The 21,477-nt window shown below is 39.5% G+C and overlaps 1 protein-coding gene across 1 annotated transcript; it reads right to left on the bottom strand.

The window, feature by feature from the left end:
* Positions 1-284: 284 nt before the first annotated feature.
* RAB21 (RAB21, member RAS oncogene family) lies at positions 285-20,868 on the bottom strand. Its single transcript, XM_065636972.1, has 7 exons — positions 20,434-20,868; positions 13,084-13,143; positions 12,794-12,901; positions 11,211-11,274; positions 10,320-10,374; positions 9,761-9,849; positions 285-8,869 (listed from the first exon to the last, which is right to left on the bottom strand). The coding sequence occupies exons 1-7, from the start codon at positions 20,578-20,580 to the stop codon at positions 8,730-8,732; spliced, it is 663 nt and encodes a 220-aa protein (XP_065493044.1). The 5' UTR covers positions 20,581-20,868; the 3' UTR covers positions 285-8,729.
* Positions 20,869-21,477: the final 609 nt, after the last annotated feature.

Here is a 21,477-nt window from a genome sequence, read left to right on the forward strand (position 1 = left end):
GGCCTAATTTATTTGCCAGTAAAAATGTAGCCTCTGGGACAAATTAGGATCTCCTCTACTTATTGTCTCTACCTCAATGTAGAAACTGAGATACGAAGATATGATAGCCTTTTAAACCTGTTCCTCTAAGAAAACATTAAAAAACACACTTAACCTGCACAAGTAGATACAGCATACAAGTATAGTAATGATCCACACTTGGCTGCTTTCTGCCATGAGATTAGGGACAAATAAATTAAGTACGCGTAGACTGAAACTAAAAGGAAGGAAATCCCTTTCCTCACCAGCATTTATTTGTATTTAGAGTGTGAAGGCATGGAGATGTAACAAGACATGAAGGCAGTACACTGGATGATGAGCTTTCTTCAAGTATTTGCACTATGTCACATTTTGTACACCCACAACCACAGCTGCGAGTTCTTGTTTGTGAACCTGATAGTTTTTAATCTGTGCATATCAAGGATTAATAGAATTCCAGAATATGAAACAACCCAAAACATACAAGATTTGTCATAAGAAAACATTACAGTTGGTACAACTGATCACAAGTTTACAATAGTTTTGTTCTCTTAGTGGGACAAGAAACATTTTATTTTATTTTTTTTTAATATAAAAGAAGCAGAGCAGATACCAACATGAAATGCTCTGCATTTGTCGTACAAGGAGAGATTCATGATTGCATCAGGCTCCACAGAGCCAAGTTGGAAGTTACCCAAGAGTGATGACTAAACAGAAACTGATCTGTTGCTTGGTAATTGGCACCAACTAGTATTGCCAGGGCTAGGAATGCAGAAAGCAAAGATAAATAGTAGGAACCTCATCTCTTGTACATATGCGTTACAACATTTCCTGGAAAGAGCAGGAAACTAACAGAACAATTGTTTTAGGGCAGGGAGAGTCAATACTGTATTTCATCCTGGCCGTTGAAAAAGCAATGCTGAGGATGGGTCCGTGCTACTAACATAGTACTTCCTTCTTTCTCTTAGCTTGCCATCATAATCCACTTCAGAGATCATTTCCCAAGCTGAAAGCCCTAAATCCCTGAAAAAGAATCAATGTCTCATGGTGCCAAACGTTGCAGTATGCACATACTGATAGTTAAAGATTCCTTGAATGTTCCAATCAAAGTACAATTTAGTGTCATTTTAAGCCTCAAACCAACTCATCTAAGCAGTATGAGCACATCTTAGCATTGAGGATTGTTTTGCAATTACTCTATGTCACAGAACAAGAGGAGAGTAGACTGGCAATCAGAGGTGCATTGGATACTCTGCAGCTTCTTGCAATTTGAAACATTGACTGTGGGACTCTGATTGCAGGGTGTAACTACAGGCAGCACACTTGCTCTTCACCATTTAGTATAGCCTCTTTAATGAAATGCTAACAGATCTGTGAAGGAACTACACTTACCCTAAAAAGCTCTTAAGATTTCAGTTTCTTCACCAAAAAAAAAAAATCTCACCAAATAAAAAATACACTTTCTGCCACAAAGACGGTAGGTATAGCTACTCACTTTTAAAAAATGCAAGTGAAAAGGCTAAGAACAGCCAAAGCAGGAACTTGTGCAAACTCCCCTTATCTTGCCCTGCTTTTCCTGTTGCTTGCTGCTTTCACTCACGATGTCCATCCAGTTCAAATCCACAGCATCAGCTGAACAGCAATTTTCACTAAGGAAGTGTGCACAAACACTCATTGTAGAGGCAGGACATTGGTAGGATACAAACACATAATTGGTGGAAAATTCCCAGTTCTGAGCCTTGGTTCCACATTTGACTTGTTTTTGCTGCTGCATTAGCACACAGGCAGCATGCCTGGGGCTGTCATCACGCTGGCAAATGTGGTTCAACAGCAACTGCTTCTTCCTCATGAACTGTTCCGGGCTGCCAGAGACCAGTTTTGAGAATCAAAACTGCATTTTGAGGGATCCCTGCTCACACTACAGTCTCTGGGGTATATGCTAGCATTAATGTAGAGCAACCTCACTGAGCCTGGTTTGGCATCCTAAAGCCACCTTTCATCATATCATACTCAGATGGATTCAGAAATTTGTCACTGTATTTGTAACATAAAAACCTGTGGTCCCAGTTTTTACCCAATTTCTTTGTAAGCCAGGCCACTGCCCTCAACCTTCAGTAATTTTCAGGACCACTTTATTACTGACAGTTCATCAAGTTTCAAATTCTGTGACTTACTGAAATGTAAGATATAATAATTTTCAGATATGACAGTAACAAGAATTTCCAGCTCTGTTTGCATGTATTCATTTTCAATACACATTTTTACTGCTTTCTATTGATCCATTTCCACCTGCATGCATTTGCACTTTTAGTATTAGGCATTGATAAAATAGCAGTCATGCTAAAGAAGTTCTTGTTTCTCTCATTGATGGATCATTTGAAATCAATTTATTATAGAAATATCTTCATGCAACTGCACTGGTATGTAAAATACTCCAAAATGTATTTAAGAACTCCAGCTGCAGCAATGCACTAGGAGAGTTAAGGTTTAGTAAAGCCTTTGCTAGGTACTTTTTTCCTCCAAAATTTCTTTTATTCACAAATAGAATATTCCTACAATGTTTGACAATATCAAGTTACCTCACATTAAAAATGTTGTGTCCTTTGCAGTGTTGGGTTTTGCCCTGCTAACATTTTCCCTGGGTCCATAGAAAAGTATTCTATTCAATTGAGCCTAATAAGCTGAGCTTATCTGATGAGAAAAATCCAGTAACACAATCATCACAACGCCTGTCTGATCAAATAGCACTGACAGCACTTAAAGATTTAGGTATCAAGTTCTTTCCTCTTCTCCTTCCACTAAGAAAAGCCTGATTAGGCAGTTTCTTAAGTTTCCTGTTCTGAAAAAGAGAAACTACTTGTTCTCTTCCACTGTGAGTCCCAAATTTATTGACCTTTCAGAATGAAGTGATGATAAACTTGAAGAAGGGGCTGCAATTTAACAGTTTCAACAGCTCAAAAGAGATCTGGTACATCAGTTTGTGTCTGTCACACAATATCAACTACTTGGCAATAGATGAGAAAGTAGTCCTTGCTCTCTCCAATCCTCTCAACTTGGATTTCTTCTACATGACTTCCAATACCCAAGAATCAGGAGTCAGGTACCAGAGGTAGCAAGGACTTAAGCTTCCCATAGTCTCTCTTCACTGGTTTGGAGGCAGGATATGACCAATTGCTGGGGAAGACTGTTGGAATACTGTTAGTCACGATCCTTTGTTGTCATGCTTTAAAACTGCATTGCTTCTGCGTGACCTACAATGAAGTATTAAAACCCCTTGCAAAAGATCAGTGGGACTAGATAGACTGCAAAAACTGACTTGTCAAGAAGAAAAGCTCCTCTTTAGAAAAAAAACACGCACAACAATATTCTCAAACTGAGAGGAACTGGGTATTATTGCTGTAGTGCCTATCACTGTCTAGAAGAGCTAGAGAAGCAAGCAGAGAACCCATGTGTTTCCTTTCTTGTCCAGGGGGATCTCCAGCATGGAAGTTTCCTGTAGTAATTCATAAAGAAGGATCAGTGCAGCCAACAAGCAAGAAGAGGGACTGAAGCCCTCTCTTCACATTCACTCTGCAGCTGCATCAGGTCATGCTGCTTGCATGAGTGCACAAAGCAGATGAAAACAATTATTTTTGCAGTCTATCAACATCCTAGTATTGAATAAATACAATCAAAGCTCCAAACTGTCCAGTAGAATACGAGTGACTATACAGTTCCTCCCTACAGTTACAAACATTATTTTAGGGCTGCAGAATATGCCAATCCATTGAAGGTTTTGGCCAAGTTTGGTAACCTTAAGCCTTGGAAAAAAATTAAGAATCAAAAAAGATCAGCTTGAAATAAATTTTCATTTTGCAAGTAGAGCAATTTATAATTTTAATCAGATTGCAGTAAAACTTTTTCCAAGCCAAAATATTTTCAGTTATCTTGGACAGAGTAATACCTTTGTCATAATGGTGACCATTTCATAGATTCTCACTATCCAAGTTAACTCAAGAAACATTCCAGATTCTCCACAACTCTGAAAACCTGCTTTTCCATCTCATTCTGCTCAATACAGTGGCCAATGACAGCTCCAAAAATACATGAAGGAAAATTATACTTTGATATTATCTGATCGAGAAAGCCTAAATTCAGTAGATGGCTACGTCACCAAGATGCACAGGCTGGTCTCAAACAGAGGAAGAATCCTGGTGGCGAGCAGAATGCCCTGAAGTAGCATGAGCAACAGTGCCCAGCACAAATAGAGCTGGTTTGGGGGTTGTCTTTGCTGAGCTTGTGCAGCAACTAGTGCCAAGGATCTCTGTCTTCATCTGCAACTCCTTACCACAACTGCAGTAAAAGTTGTCCTCACTGAAAGACATTTCCTGACTTGTCAGGAACTAAAGCCTATACTTTGATGCAAACTTAAACTTAACAAAGTCAGTTAACTGTAAATAGCTCATAAATTAGAATATTCTAGTAAAATTTTAGTATTGTTTCTGAAAGCCCAAAGTTAGTTGTATTCTCTTTAGTGAAGCAATTTCAAAGAAGGAAAAACCACCTAGGAAGTAATCTTAGAAAAGTCTTGAATTAGGCAACTACCATTGCTGAGAAGCCATGCTAGCAACTCCACCAAGAAATGGCACCTCACTCAGCAGACCACTACCAGTACCTTCAGTTTTTCCTACTTGCCTTTTTCTTTCTACTTCTCCTTTTCCTCCCACAAAAAGAAAAAAATAACAGAGGTGGCTGGCTCCAACTCTCTTATTCTCATGCTCTATCATTCATACCACCTAACTGCTTTCAGGTTGTGGAGATTCTTGACCTCCATTTGTCCTCAAGCAGGACTTCCATGCCTTTCACCTTCTTTAAACTTTTTTTCTGACAACATTTAACATTTTCAGAGAACTCCATTGGAGCTCAAATCACTTTCCATGACCTCTTACCTTTATGCAAAGCTTTTTTCATCTGGCTTGGGATCTAAAGTAGAAATGGAATTACTAGATTTCTTCAAGAGCTGTAGGCTTGAAGAAAACAAGTTAAACGCCTAGAGCAATAAAAGTGGCAGGATAAAAAGGGCTAAGGGACAGTTTTTCATGTGGTAGTAAGCAAGAATGCCTGTCCACAATGTGTGAACATTGAAAAAGAATGTGTTATCAAGGCAACACTCTACTTAACTGCCTCAAGAGACAAGCCAATGCTGTTCATCTGGCCACTGGATGTCCCCATTTTGGTACTCTATGCAAGTTCACTGCAAACCCAAGTAATTGTCCCAAACCTTTACAGCTAGTTATACACACATCTCCAAGTACTACACATCTCAATTCATTAGAGTTTCTTTGTCTGAATCTGTCTATCTGGTCTTTTATAACTTTTGAACTACAGTCTAAGTACAATAAGAAGACTGCTAATAAGAGATACACACTGCTGCATTAAAGTTCTTGGACTTTGGTTTGTTGGATTTTATTTCAGTAAGTGATAAAGTTACATAGGTAGCTCAAGTACTCATAGCAGCAGCATCAAGACTGTGAGCAAATACTTAAAGTTGTTTTAGAAAGGTATTTGTAATCATATACTGTGACAAAAAAGTCTGACTTAGTAATGTTTGTCAAGATTTACTCCGAGGAAGTGTGCTCAGTGTTGACTTCATGCTGTAGTAGGTGCCTGCCTGGTATTATCTATCCCACAATAGAGGTACTTTCTAAATACAGACCTAGTTGTTCTCTTGCACTCTTCTCAGAAGAATGAAAAATAGCCTGTTTTCAGCAACAGAAGTTAGCAATAAGAAAACACTTTAAGACACACAAAGCAGGCAATCTAGACAGATTCCAGCAAATGCAAGACTCTTGAAAACCAAGCGACACAGTAGTAATACCAGGTTACTTGAGTAAGAACCTGCTCAAATCTAGAAAAGCACGCTCTCTGTGCTTTCCTATACATTTAATACAAAGAACACACTAGATATCTTCGATAAATTTGCTTTCTCCTGAAACTGTTACATTTTGTCTCCTAACAATGACTAGCTGAAGTCTTACGTTAATCAGTCTACACAATTCATAATGTTTTAATTTGTCTTGGAGGACAACTTCCCTGACTTCATAAAACTATACTTCTTTTGTAAGGTAATATGATACTGTACTAAGCACAGGTTTTAAGTTCCATAAACAAAGTCCAACGAAACTGCAGCTCAAACAGGAAGGTTTCCAAAGAGTATTTTCATGCTGTAGCTTCATTAAGAAAAATAACTTCTGATAACTTATTTTTAGAAGTATTTTGCTAATAGCAACCAGAACCTTTTTTAATCCTACAAAGTTGTCAGCTTCCTTACCCTCACATTAATTTTCAGTACTAGGAGTTTTAGTTTTGTAAGAGACTTAAGATTTACTTTCAACATTGCCTTGTTAGTTTTTAATTGACAGAAGTCACACAGAATGCTCCTACCACAGAATACACTAAAGAAAAACTCTTTAGCTGCAGGCAGAAAGATACATTCTACACACTGCCTCTATTTCAAAGTAGTCAAACACAACATCTCTTTGGTAATTAATTCCCAGATCAGAATTGCATCTGTCCACTTCAACAAAGTGGCAGAAGCTCTACTTTGGAGAGAATACGTATCCTCTGGTGTAGGTATGCCCTCATGACACATCTGCTTATGAAGTCTAGTTGTTAAGGAAGTTTCACTAATCAAAATTGGTTGGATTTTTTGGTTTTGTGTTTTTTATTTTTTGTTTGTTATTTTGTTTTTTTCCATGCCTGCAAAAAAGGAAATTTGAATCAAAAAGCCTGGACCTCCTATTATGAGGTGATTCCAGTCTTGAACATAGTCTTGCCAATTTCACTCCTCAGATCAATATTGTATCACTTCCAAGATTGAATTTCATCTAACTGTATGGATTGGAAGGTACTGGTTTTAGATCAAACTAACCTGGTTTTCAACTTTGGAACAAGGCTCCCTGTTAAGTTAGACACAATACAAGAATGTTAACGGTGTTTCTACATATACACACATATAATCATGAACTTCAGATTCATGCCGATGTTCTATGCCGTCAAACTTTATCTTCACTAGCATGAAGAGACCACTGTTGTTCATCATACATACAGCCATGTCAGAAGAGCATGGCAATGGTAGCTTAATAGAAAGTATCTACATCACAGTTCAGGCAGAAAGGAAGGGAGAAAGTTCACTAGGAACAGTCTGTATCAAAGCCATCTACTATTGCAGACAGCACACTTCTCATACACAGATTGATTAGTTACTACTACTCCTTTTGTGCACCAGAACATACCCACACCACTCAATGCATTCATATGCAATACTAATTCTACCCTTCAGGAAAAGGAAGGCCAAGGAATATTCTATTTTGTCATAGACATCACCTTTACTGATTTTCCAAGCATGACAAGTAAAAAAAAGTCAGAGCACAAAACATTCTGAAGTTTCAGCTACCACCATTTGTGTTCCTTTGTGATAGTAGTTTATACACTTTGTTTCTGAAAACCCTCCTCCCCAAACTTAAGTGGGCTTCAATGCACTTTACAAGAGAAAGAGCAAGTCAGGAGTAAGTTCAGTTCTGTCTAGTATTCTTAAAGTCGCAATTACATCTAGGAAGTTTCATATCTTCTACTTAATCACTTCAAATCAGAAGCAGTTCTAGTTAACGCCAATTCATTTGTTCACTCAAAACCTTCAATACACGGGGAAAAAAAACCACTTATGCTCATTAATAGTTTATAATGCTGCCTTGGGACACAAATGTATTAGTGCAGCTTAAGAGTTTCCCGTGCATCTGGTTTACTGGCTACCAGACAGATGAGAGCTAAAGTTGCTTTGACTTTCTGGGGATATCCTAAGAGGCCAAAGTAATTGCAGAGGCAAGATATATGCATGCGCCAACTGTTTTAGCTGGGAATCAAACACCTCAATGTTAAACAGCAGCCTAAGGAAGCCTTCCCTTTCCACTAAGGGTGTATTCTAAATACTGCTGTTTGCCTGAAAAGGCTTAAAAAAGTGCTGTAGCTATGAATGTACAAAACCAAAAAAAGTTGTTTTCAGGTAGGGGGAATAGAATGAGCAATTCAACAGTACACATGAAAAGCTTGCATCTTTCACTGACTTATTCACTTCACAATCACTGACAAGACTGATGTACATATTTCTTCACCTGCAATTGTAAAAGCAGATAAAATATTTAATATGTAATTTACAACATATTTTACCAGCTTGGCATACAGGATGAACAGAATATATCAAAGTAGTTGACAGTTATAGGCTTGTAGAGGCCCTGCAAAAAATATTACTTCAGATATCTGCTAATTAAAAAAAATCAATTTGCATTTTAGAAGTGATACAATTCAATCTACCACAAAATACAAAGAGCTGCAAAAACATATACCATTCCAACAACAATGTATATAAGTTATTAAATAATGATCTGATTTAAAAGAATATAAATGAAGCCTTTAAGTAGGTCTTTTCTACATGCATATTACTCCTCATTAAAGAAAAATATGTAAAAAGGCCATTGGTAATTGCTTTGTTAACCACTGTAGAAAATGCCAATTCTCTGGTCACAGACGCCACTAGTTTAGCACTTAAGGTCTCTGCAGTGTTACATGTGATTATTTTTAAATACTGTTAATTCTATTACTCCACTGGTAAAGAATGTGTGACTTGGAATATGGCAGTCTTCATATTGAGAGGGCAGTGATGCACAGTCTTATAATTATCCAGAAGAACAGCACCCTCCACTGCTCTGTACTTGTGGCTCATCATCAATGATCTGTACACCTCGTCTTGCTGTTCCTGACTGACTGGAACCATTGCCTCTTGCTCTTTCATCCACTTGAGCAGTTTCTATCATTCCTGTAAAGGAAGAAATACATTAGATGACATTCCACTGCATTTTTACACAAGTCTTTGAGATCTTAATCTATTTGAATTATATCCACAAAATTCAGCAAGACTGGTTCTCCTGTTTATTATGCAGAAGTAAGTACTCAGGTATCACATGGCATAGCTGCAAGAACATACTTAAACCATCTTCCTAAAGCACCAAACATTCAGTAGCCTCTGTTGACTAAATGAGACCTTAGATGGTCAGATGTGTTGGAGAAAGTGACTTCAAAAACTAGATTTACCCACTTGTATCAAAAGCGTTGTCTTAAGAAAATAAGCAAAAACCCCCACATACCACCCCACTACCCTCTTCCCAAAACACCCTCAACCGACTCTTCAGACATGCAGGAGTAGTTTTGCTTAAATTCTTGTATCACAAGAGCACAAAGAATGAGACAGCTTCCCTGTGTTACAATGTTTTTAATCCTACATTCTGTGATCTTCACCATTTGCTTAGACTGCTGGGTAAAATTTGCAACCGTTACAACTCTGAGTTTATGATTTACAGTTGACATAATTTGAGGAGAATTTTGAAAGAGGGTGAAACAAAGGGCACAAAGCAGGCAACAGTCAGACCAGTCACATGAACTTTGAAGTTACTATTTACACATGCTGAGTGAAACACCAGGCAGTACCCCTAAGTGACAGACACTTTTGAAGTACAGCATGAATTTGCAATATTGCAAGTATCCATACAAAAAGCTTCCATAGCTGTTACAGTATATAGGTGGCTTCAAGTACACTCAGATAAAGTCAGTTCTTAGTTCGCATGAAGGTTTTTCTATACAATATTATGCCTTTTGAAGCCTTGAGCATTTTCTGAGTGACCTCTTTACCAACAAACTAGATAATACCTACTTTTACAAAGGTCAAGAAACAGTTCTTCAATTCCTTTGTTCTGTTTAGCTGAAGTATGATAATGTTTTGCTCCAACAGATTCAGCATACCTGTAGGAATGCAGATACAGAACTTCATTGTACTGAAGGACTCAATCCTTCTAAGCCACCTCATATGAAGCAGAAAGATGATCACAAGAGGTTGTATGCTGAGTTCAGTTAATCTACACATGCTTATTTAAAGTAGAAAGGGAATTACCTGGTTAAAACTGCCAAGATTCATGAAAAACACTAGATGAAATATATAAAATTTCATGTCTAGTGATGCATTTAAAGTGCAAATGTTGACTTTAATCATGTACAACTCTTGAGTTACATTTTGGTCAGTAAGGACATTTTGGTCAGTAAGGACATTTTGGTCAGTAAGGACATTTTGGGACTTGGATACTAACAGAACACTTAACACAGCAACCAGCTGGGCACTGCTGGTTTATGCCTGCCAGTCATTAACAGCATCACAAGTTTATTACTGCAGCATAATTCTGCAATGACTGTTTCTATTAATAATTGGTGTGACTTACGTTTCTGCTTCTTGCACTGAAACATGTCTCTCTTTTTCCAAGTCTATTTTGTTACCTGTTGGAAACAAGTTAATCTTTCAAGTCTTAGTACTCCAAAATTACCTAAAAGAAAGCAGTCATGTAATCATTGCACCCCATCATTTTCTTAACAAGCTGTGCCAGTAAAGACCGACTCTTACACAGTTCTAAATTTAGAACACAACGGTATGATTTAAGAATCCCCTTTCACTCAAGCTTTTACAGGCACTGAAGATGAAGTTCTACTTCTGTAGAGAGATTAGGATAGCTAAATACCTCCATATAAGCCACTGATTCAGCCTTCTGCTTTTCTTTTTAATTTACTAGGCAGCTTATCTGTGCTGCAGAGGTAGTTTTTGTAGAATATCTATACACCTACCTTCCTGAAAGGGTTTTAATCACAAGATCTGATTTTAAATCTAAACCTAGTATTTATGTTGGTTTCTGTTTGCATTGAAATATCTTGAGCTTTAAGACTCACTCCACCCCCAAGCACTTGGTTATGCAAAGAGACAAGCATCTAGTTTATGCCACTAACAACAGTAAAAAACCATGACATTTGAGTACTTGCAAGAAGGGATAATACACATTTGAGGTTTATGTTTCTCTTTGTTAAACTACAACCTGCAGGTGTCCGTACCATGCACTTCTGACATTGTGTTTCATTAAACACCTCCTTTTTCCAAAGCAACTCTTATTTTCCTCAATGTGATCTACTGAAACTTGTAGCTCCACCTGAACTTTAAGTATCAAGTTAACATAAACTTTACCCCTTCCCATGTATAAGCTGTCAAAGCAGTTGTTTGAAAGATACTATTAATCAAAATAAATATCTGATTCAGTCATTAGAATCCCATGTCAAAAAATACTTACCTACTATACATAAACAGATTTCATTTCCCAACATTTTTCTTAATTCCTTAACCCAGTTTTTTACCTGCAAAAAGAACAGAGGTAAATTTATTTTCACTTGCTACATTACTAGCTCAGGTATTGCAGAACTGACCCATTTCCTTCATTAAGTGTTTATGCTGAACCTAAAATAAACATGCTTAGAGCACCACAGATGGACAAAATATTCTTTAGACAGCTATACATGGCTCTTGTTCAGCAGGTTTTAGTCATTTGCTTTTAATTTCAGTGGCAAACTCAGACAAAGTTAAGTTACTCTAGAAATATAACTTGCTGCACTCATGTTAGCCCCACTCCAAAGAACAAGTTCACTGCATTGGCCACTTTAGGTCAGGCATGTGATGTCTTATCAACACTTACTGACAGATCACAAACAGTACTTTAAAGGTAGAGGTACCTGAACCGAGTTGTTCAGGTTAGCTTATAACAGATGTTTGTTTCCTTAGAGAACAGACAGGACAAGAATGTTGAGTCAGCTGATGGTATCTGTTATCATGCTTTGAAGTTGTATGATCACTGCGTTGACTTAGGGACTGCTATTTTAAGGGAATTTAAGGTGAGAAGAGAGGCAATCACTTCAAGACCCCAAAAATGGTTAGGATACTTGATACAGATGTAGTTATGCAATAACTTATACAAATGAGCCTTCCCTCTTTTTTTCTGAGAAATGGTTTTGATATCACAGAATTTTACTAAGTAGGGCTCAACATGAAAAGGCACAAGTTGAAGTAGTACTCACAAGTCAGCACAATTCTGCAGATAAGGGACAAGAGTTTAACTGCTAGCATAAGTGCTTTACTTGCCCTATATCAGACTACTTAAATTACTCAAGCTGTTGTGGAACTGTACCCTTACACTACTTCTATCACTGCTAATCCAAGCCTTGCCCATATAACCACAATTTCTTATTCCTTTTCTTACTCCTCTACACATAAGTGCTACCGGTTTTGTGACAAGCTAATTGGAGACAAACTACTCACTTAGTAAAGAGTGTCATTAGCTTTCAGCTGGAACATACTACAGAATGATAGCACTGATTTGACACAGGATTGGAAAAAAACTCACCTGTCCAGACTGATCAAACAATACTGCTGTAAAATAATTAACCAAATATGTTTTGATGAGGATTTGAAGTCCAAACATCTATTATCACTGAGAAACTAATGTTTCCATTATCACATATTACAGAGTTCTCAGATATGTAAAAGGTCATGCCACTAAATATCTTTTAGTAATTTGGTTTAAACATGCAGTATTGATATCTACTGTAATCACAACAGTACTGGTTTATGTTTATAGTCTGTCACAGGTAACTCATTTATCTGGTGTTCTTTGAATAACCCTGCTAGAACTTCAGTAGACTGAAGAAGTCAGCCTTCAAAAGAATACTAATAAGATGTATACTTCCATTCCATGGTCCAAATTTGCAGATGTAATATATATTGCTATTGCTGGAAACAGAAGATTCCCATTTACACACTCATATCACAAGTTATCTTTCAATCAGTTTACATCTCACATAGAGATAAAAATCTGCCCAGTACCTTTTGAAAAGAGTCTTCATCTGTTATATCATATACTAGAATAGCGCCATTAGAATCCCTATAGTAGATCGGCCCCAATGCATGAAATCTTTCTTGACCAGCTGTGTCCTGCATTTAAAAATACACTTGTTAGCAGTTAAGGCAAAACAAATAATACTCCAAGAAACTCCAAATAATTTGAAATTACTTTATTAAGAAGTGTCTAACATTTGGGTTCTAGTAAACCCACGTAATTTCTCAGGAAAATATTCCAATTTGCTAGGGGGTGGAAATCAGGAAAGTAAACGTACCCATATTGCAAGGTTTACTCTTTTCCCACCAATATTTAGCTTCTTCGTAAGAAAAGATGCCTGGAAAGCAAAACAGAATAGGGTTAAGTTTTACACACAAATGTCTTATTTGACTTCAGATTAATTTATTAGTAAAACCATCTGAATAAATAAAAGACAGATTTCTGGATCAAAATACTCTTTAAGCCAGAAAGTTGAGTCAATACTAAGCCAGTTAGTCATTTCACTACACTTTTCCAGGAGTCTATTCTAAATAAATTTGGCTTAAGCCAATCATTTACTGCTTCTTTTTGCCGTTGTTATAAATTATTTAGAAATGATAAGAGAGTTGTGTAGAAAGAGTCTGAATTCACAACACTGGTAAATCCAAGCTGAACTCAAAGCATTTCACATGAGCACATGAAGTGTGGGTAGGAACCAGAAAAACAGGATTTTTAATTTGCAGGAATTAGGCAAAGTAGTTCACTGTTAGTGAGTTACTGGAACAAAATAAAATAGTCTAAGTTTACCAACAGAAGTCTCAAAACACTAGTATTCTGGAAATCTCCTTGTCTATACCTTTTCCTTCCCCCCCCACCCCACCCCCAGGTGAGCCCACAACTCTCCCCCTCTCTTTTTGGGGGTCTTTTTTCAGAGCAGTGGTGGTTGGTTTGTTTCTTCATTTTTCTTTCCCCATACACTGTTCCTAAAAGCTCAGCTATATGCTTCTCAGCTAACATACAAAAGGAAAACAAGTGGCAGCATAAGAAAGGCTCAGAATAAGCATACAAGTTGCTCTAAGAATTCTACTATATTATCTTCTGAAAACATTTTACAGGACCAGAACATAATGCAAGGTTAGTCTAATTTCAGTAACTCAAGAGTATGTTTGTCCTTCTCCAAGCCTGCATGATCCACATTTTCAAACATCACCTCTGTTACCAAGTGTATAATTCAGTGGCTAAAACCAGGTATAATTTAATACAAGTTTAATAGGCTAGAACAGGGTGTGCAGGAGCTGATCCATTAGAAACCTGCTCCCTCTGAAGGCTAACAGTAACAGGTTAACACCAGACAATTCAGTTGCCCAGGGTTAACTTTTGTCTTGTGTCTTATACTACACTCAGTTTTCCTTTCAGCTTCACCTCAACTTGTATTTGGATACAAACAAGTACTCAGTGATGGTGTCTTATGAGACATTCATTCTAGATTACTTTAAACTGGACTGTAGCAGCTCAACACGAGCTCTCTGTATGAGCACAGACCAGGCATTGCACGAGTCATGTGTATGGGGAAAGTGTCATGGGCCAGACCAGCTGCTTGAACCAGCTTGCTGCTTAGCTACACAATCAACTGGTACGCACACAGATGACCATGGTAGTTCAGTTTACACCAACCTAAACTGCTGTGAAAGCGCCTCTCTGGAGTGCTGCCTGTATTAAACTTATGCTAGAGCAGCTCCTGCTCTTCAGCTACTTCGCTAGCATCAGTTCTGGCATCTGTATGACCCAAGGAGAGATGATTAAATAGACTTGTCTTTTGAAGTAAATTGTACTTTCCTCCAAAGCTTTCCACAAAGTCTGATAAACAGACCAGATAGAACAGAGGTGTCAAACTCATTTTCACCGGGGGCCACATCAGCCTCATGGTTGCCTTCAAAGGGCTGAATGTAATTTAGGACTGCGTAAATGTAACTACTCCTATATTTAGGTGGTCCTAAAATTACATTCAGCCCTTTGGAGGCAACCACAAGGCCGATGTGGGCCCTGATAACAGTGAGTTTGACACCACTAGGATGAAGAAAAAGACAGACCAGAAGAAAGAGAAACACTCAGAAACTTTCCAAGAGGAGACAGAACACTAATCATTATGTCCACTGTATTCAACATAGAGCTTTAATACTACCCTTTCAGTCTACAGTAAGGTGGCATAAGTCAACTTCAGAAAAAGTTCCAGACAGCACATTAGAAGTATTTAACACTTTAGCCAACTTGTAACTAATTGCTTAACAGCAGAGTAGCAAATCTTAAAGAATTGAAGTTTTCCTGATGTTTATCAAAAACTCTGCAGAAAGTAGTCAGCTAGCTGTCCCTAACAATTATCTGATCAGTGTCTTGTCTTCATATCATAATTTGTTCTACTACACCAGGGTAAAAGCCAAAATCTTGGCAGTGACTTCAGAAGTTTTAATTCACCAACACTTGGGCCATATTAAGAGAAGCTATGGTTAGGCAGAATGAATCAAGCTTGCCTGACAATATTTTAATAGTCTGCTATACTACAGTACTTGATATTCTATTGTAAATCTCAAAGAAAGTGCTCTTCTGAGCACCATTTGCTTTGTCACAACACTGAACCAAATCTGCTCAGTTGATATGAATTTCACATAAGTGTCTGTACCAAAAGGCAGAAAAATCCTTCACAGAAACTGGATTTATATTTAAAAAACAGAGAACTCAATATCCACAAAGTCATATCATGGCTTTAGACATTGGCCCAAATAATAGCACAACTACTTTTACTATCTAACAAATATTGAAGTATGCTTATCGCCATGGAAAAGTTTTACTTAATTATCACCAGTCCTTCAGGTCACCACAGCTTTTGATTACAATATGGTCTTTCAGCACTAAGAAGAGAGTATTTCCTTTTCTATACACCCAAGTATTAGAAGACCCGTACATTCAAGTAAGACTTTCTAGTGTCTCCTGAAAAAAAAAATCCACAGCAGACTGGCAACCATACTTGCTCTCTGCATTAAACCTTGATCAATTTGTACAAATTAAGCTTTAGTCTACCTAAAGTCTTCAGCCTCCAGCAAAAAAAAAGAAGAGATAATATTCTACATCAGACATCTTGATTACAAGCAAGTTTGTGTAAAAAGCTTGCCTGATAACAAGATTAGAACCTGGTATTTGAAGTAGTCATGAGCAGAAGGCTTTGTGAACATGCTGCAAGAAACAGTCAATACTGTATCGAAGATTAAATGCTTCATTCCACTTCTTTGTGTTCATATACTTGAAGAACACTGTTAGCAGACTCTGTTCTTGAGTTAATAGGTATGGGTAATTCTGGCATATTAACCACCAGTAAAGTGTATTTTACAGCCACAGAGACAAACATGCCAAAGGCAAACCAGCCAGTATCTACTTTTTAACGCCCCACCCCCTCCAAGTTCCATTTGACTCACAAAACAGCATGGTTACTACTCTTCACTCATTCTGAGGTTAGAGAGCTAAAAACATGAGATGGTCAGCAAGACCACATGTTTTGTAGAAATTTGAGGGGAACCCAACATGGAAGGAAGTACCTTAACTACTGTTTTGAGATAGTTCAGGAAAAAAGTCAGCTGCCAAGAGTGTCAAAGCCTTGGAAGTCACTACAGTCTAGACAGCATCAGGTAATTACATATAGAAGGGAATTTAACATTTTTCCTCGTCTCCCAAGGATTTACCAAATTGAGTACTACAGACTTAAGTCTGAGTTGTGACTCAATTTACAATCAGTAACTTGTTTCCATATTATTTTTCTTACTATGGGAATTCATTTTTCGCTAGCACTTCCATAAACCCACAAATGTATATGACCACAGAGATAAATAATCTTAAAAACAGGTCTTTGAACAAAGCTACTAATTTTGGTATTTCGACTCTGTCTTATGACTGGTCTGAAGAATACTTATACACTTAAAAGAAAAGGATAATGTGATAAGAGATAAAATCCCATGCTCTTTATATGCCTGTAGAAGAAAAAAATATTCTCTATCTTCTAAGACCTCAGTTTCACATGTCCATCAGGCCTTGTTAAGAGCTGATAAAGGGGTCTGAGTCAAACACAAGTAAGACCAGTCAGAAAAGATTCCCTTGAAAGTCAATGAATAAAAGCAGGTGTATGTCACCTGCCCCTGGACTACTTCACCAACAGAGGCAAGTCATGTATACAAACACTGCATATAGCACTGAATCTCCTTGCATTGTCTTTCCCCTCCCCACTCCAGATATCCACCAAAGCAATCAGGATCTGTATAGTATCATTTGCACCACATCAGTGGCTCTCTTAGGTTAAAGATTTCACGGTCCTCCCCATGTTTGAGAGCTTAGTACAAAAGACTTGTATTTATCTTGAGTAATTAACGAACAGAAAGTGTCTACCCAAATTAAAAAAAAAGTTTGACAGCAGTTTTATTATTGGAGTAATTCCAGCACAGTTCACTTGATATCAATTTATAGCTTAAAATCATTTTATCAAGAATACTTACCTCAATATTTCAAACAATGGGAACTAATTTTAACTCCTACCAGGTCTGACAACAGGTTATGGATAGTGTTCATTGCCTGTCAAACCCCTACCTTTCCTGTATCAGCTTTTTCACACTCTTCTACATAAATGTTTTCTTATGTGAATCTATAGCTACCTTAAATTCAATTTGCGGGTTGTCAACATCTTGGGTACATGACTTGAAGCTAACATAACTACTGCAACACATCCCAGCAGCCTCCTAACCTCAAAGGAAGTTCCAGTTCACCATTTCCCTCTAGCTAGCACTTAGGAAAGGTGAGGTGTGGGTGGAATAGAAGAGAAACAGCTCCCTTTCACTAAAAAGTTTCTGTTACTAGCACAAAAGAAACTCTTCTGTTTGGGTGTGCACAGGTTAAGTATTATTCTGTTGTGAAGTTAAGTGTTAGAATTCAGATAGAGAAGCACAGATATACATAGAAGATTCACACTGACCATTTTAAAGGCTTCCTGCGCTCTTCCTCCATCACTGGGATCACACTGCAGGAAGCACCAGCCATCACTAAATAACGCTTCCAGTAGGCTATAAGTCTCATCACCCTTTTTGTTGCAATTATACTAGAATAAAGCACCACGCAGTACTTTTTTTTTTTTTTTTTTAAGTCAGAGGTAGATTACTGAGACAAGAGGCTCTCCAACCACAGTATCTAGTGATCTTTTCATACAGTGCATCACCATGGCTCCTTTACTCAATCAGAATCTAAGTATTTATCTAATTTTGGCTTTACTGGAACAAAACTAAGTTGCTGCAATACTTTGAGCTGATGCCATGAGACAAAGCCACCTTATCAGATTAAGTCTGTAATCTTAAAAAAAATTCCAAAAATGTCACTTCATTGCTTAATCAGATATCCAGTTTCTCCTTATTTTTTTAAGGGATGATTGAACTTACTAGTGGAAGAACTTACTAAAACTTTCTTCTAGAACTCTAAAGTGTAGGAAAGCAAGAATAATAGACATAATACTTCTCAAGTGCACATGATGTACAGTAAGATTCAACAGCAATTGACACTGTATTTTACAACCAATCAGATGTATATGTGGCTAAGAAAGCTCAGAACAGAAAAGCAAATGAGTTGAGAAACACAGTGCAGATGCTTAAAAGATGCAGGTAGCAATGAGAAACCTAATAACAGTGGAGAAACAAAATCTCAATTTTAGGTGTAAGCACGTGCTTCCACTCCTCTACAAGCACACACACATGCTCCCTCCAGACACTCAAAACAAACAGCTCTCAAGCCATGGTATCTGGAGACATTTTACTCTCTACATTTTGGAGCCGTTTAAAGATCCCTTTTATGACATCTGTGACCCAAGTCCATACTCCAGCTTGCTTTTTGCTTCTGATTTTAGGTTTTACACTACGGCTTTAAAGAACATGATTAACAACAAAAAACAAACCACAGCAGTGAGCTGCATCACATGATAAACTACTCAGCTCCACTCTTTCTACATGGGATATCAGAATTCAGCTACACATGATGAGTTTGATGCACTTCAAATGATTGTTTGCTCATATGCTACACTTCAGATGAAAGTTACAACTGCAGCTCTAACACCTACAAGCTACTAGTCTTTCCTGTAGCATAACAAATATCAATTACCTCTATAGCAATCAGAGCTACAATCATCTTGCCATAAATACCACATCATGCCCAGTAAACCTACCAAGAGACCCAACCAACAGCAGAACATAAACATAGGGTAATTAAGTTTAAAATATCCTCTGTTTAGCTCTTTATAGCAAAAATGGAGCAACATATCTGCCTATGAAACACTCACTGTATTGTTTCTAGTGCATCTCTAATGGGTTTTTTTTTTGGTTTTAAGGGAAAGTTTCACTGTTAAATACTTCCAAGATACCCAGCTCATGAGAATTTTCCCCTGAGCATGCAGGAATAGTGCACCACTACCATGAAGCTCTTCTTTGGCATCACCTACTATTTATTTTCACAGAACTTCAAAAGTAATTCAAAGGCCACTAGCAGCCCACATGGTGGCAGGGTTTACTTACAAAGAAAAAAAAAATGTATTGAGAGCAGTATACATTACAGTGCTAAAACCACACTTTCATATACATCCTCACAACTCTTAAGATGCTGTGCAACTGGTGTAACTGCAAATAAAAAGGTTAAGCAAGCAGAGACATCCCCAACGTCTTAAAATATAACTCACAACACTATGTTTAAAACATGTTTTCTGAGATCATATACAATATAAGCATTTCATTTTGTACCATGGCACACATGCCACTCAGTGCTAGCAGGTAATGAAAAAAAAATTGCATTCAGGCAGACATCCTGCCACACGTTCACACAAGGAACATCACTTTTTAGTTCTTTATAAGTTAGCAGACAGTACTACTGAGAATCAGGCCAAAATTCAGGGAGATAATATAACAAGCAAGCAAGCCTTAAGAATCTTTTCTGTTATTAAATCAGAAGCCTTAATCTCATAAGCCATTTGGTGAAATCTGTTCTCTTTAAACAGCACTATTTAAGTAGTTCAAGCGTTAGGATTTGAGAACATGAGCAAGACTATAATTAACAGAAACGCACCGCATATGAAACACTTAGTCATCAGTCCACTACCAAGGACTACAATAACAACATTACTTTCAAGTCATGCTTCCATATCCCAAGATTCAAATGAAGACGTTGATACACATAACAAGAAACAAACGGACAGTTAATTAATATTCAGAGTAGAAACGAGCCCTTGTAAGTACTGAAAGCTTAAGCCTCAGGTGCAAAAAGAACCAGAAAATCAGCTTCCAGTAAACTAGGCAGGCGACACCACCATTTAAAGACAGGCAGTGGTCACTCCGGCCACCGTTAAGCGATAAACAAGACGGCAAGCACCGAAACCTCACTGCGGGTTTAGGTGGCAACACTCTCCCGAGCACCGCGGCAGAAGGGGCAGGCCGGCAAGCGGCACAGAGCAACGCAGGGGCGGGCTGCCACCGGCCAGCAACCCCAGGCAAGTGCACAAGGGAAGGGACCCCCCCCCCCCACCTCGCCCTTGCCCGGTAGCTCCGGGCGGGGGCTCCCCACCCGCCCCCGGCGCGGCCCGCACCTGCAGGGTGGTGATGTGCTTGTCGTTGAACTTGTTCTCGCAGTAGCGCAGCACCAGGGAGGTTTTCCCCACGCAGCCCTCCCCGAGCAGCACCACCTTGAAGGAGAAGCTGCGGCCCCCGGCCGCCGCGCCGGCCCCCGCCGCCATCCGCGCCCCGCCGCCGAACCGAACCGAGCCGGGCCGGGCCGCCTCCTCACATCAACGGTCCGCGCCGAGGCCGCCGCTGCCACCACCACCACCCACCGGGACGGGGACCCGCTGGGGAGCGAAAGAGGTATCTCGTGGGGCGGGGAGGAGAGGGGAAGGTGCCGCCGCGGCCCCGGCGATGCGGAGGAAGATGAGGGAAAGAGGCGCCGAGAACCACAACGCTCCCCGCAACCGACGGCCCCGCTCCCCCTAATGGCGTCTTCTTCCTCCTACGTCACGCGCCGCTCGGTCACGCGCGCACCCCCGCGCCGCCAATGGGAGGGGCGGACGCGAGGGAGACGAGACGCCCCGCCCACGAGTGGCAGAGGGGAGAGAGGAGGCGGGGCGGTGAGGGGCGGGGCCTGCCGGGGCGGGGGCGGGGCCTGCGACGGGGCGGGCTGGAGGTGGCGGCGGTGGCGCCGTCTGCTCAGGCCCCTCCTCCGGGCCTGGCGGGCGGGGGCTGCGCAGGGTGGGATGGGCGCGGTTCGAATTTGGTTGGGCCCGGCGGTGTTTAGCTTCGTTGGCGTTTGCTTGGCTGCTGCGTGAGGGCCTGCGCGGGTGTAGCGGCGGGACTCGGTGCATGTGCGTGCCCGACGTGCCCGCTGGCAGCCCGGGCCCGTGAGTCACTTCCCGGCAGCGGCCGGATTTTTCCATTGCCCGTAAAGGGCAGCCGGAGCGGTGGCTGGGGCGAAGGCAGCGGCTTAGAGGGGGCTTGGGAGGGAGGGAGCTCTTCCGCGGGTCTGTCCCCAAAAGGCGTGATGGGGGAGCGGTGAGGGGTGATGCTCCAGGCCCGAGAAATAAACCGTCAGTAGAGATGGGAATCCTGGCAAGATTTATATGTGCCTATTAATTTGCATT

Source organism: Caloenas nicobarica, chromosome 1, assembly GCF_036013445.1.
Source record: "Caloenas nicobarica isolate bCalNic1 chromosome 1, bCalNic1.hap1, whole genome shotgun sequence".
In the NCBI taxonomy this organism is placed as follows: Eukaryota; Metazoa; Chordata; class Aves; order Columbiformes; family Columbidae; genus Caloenas; species Caloenas nicobarica.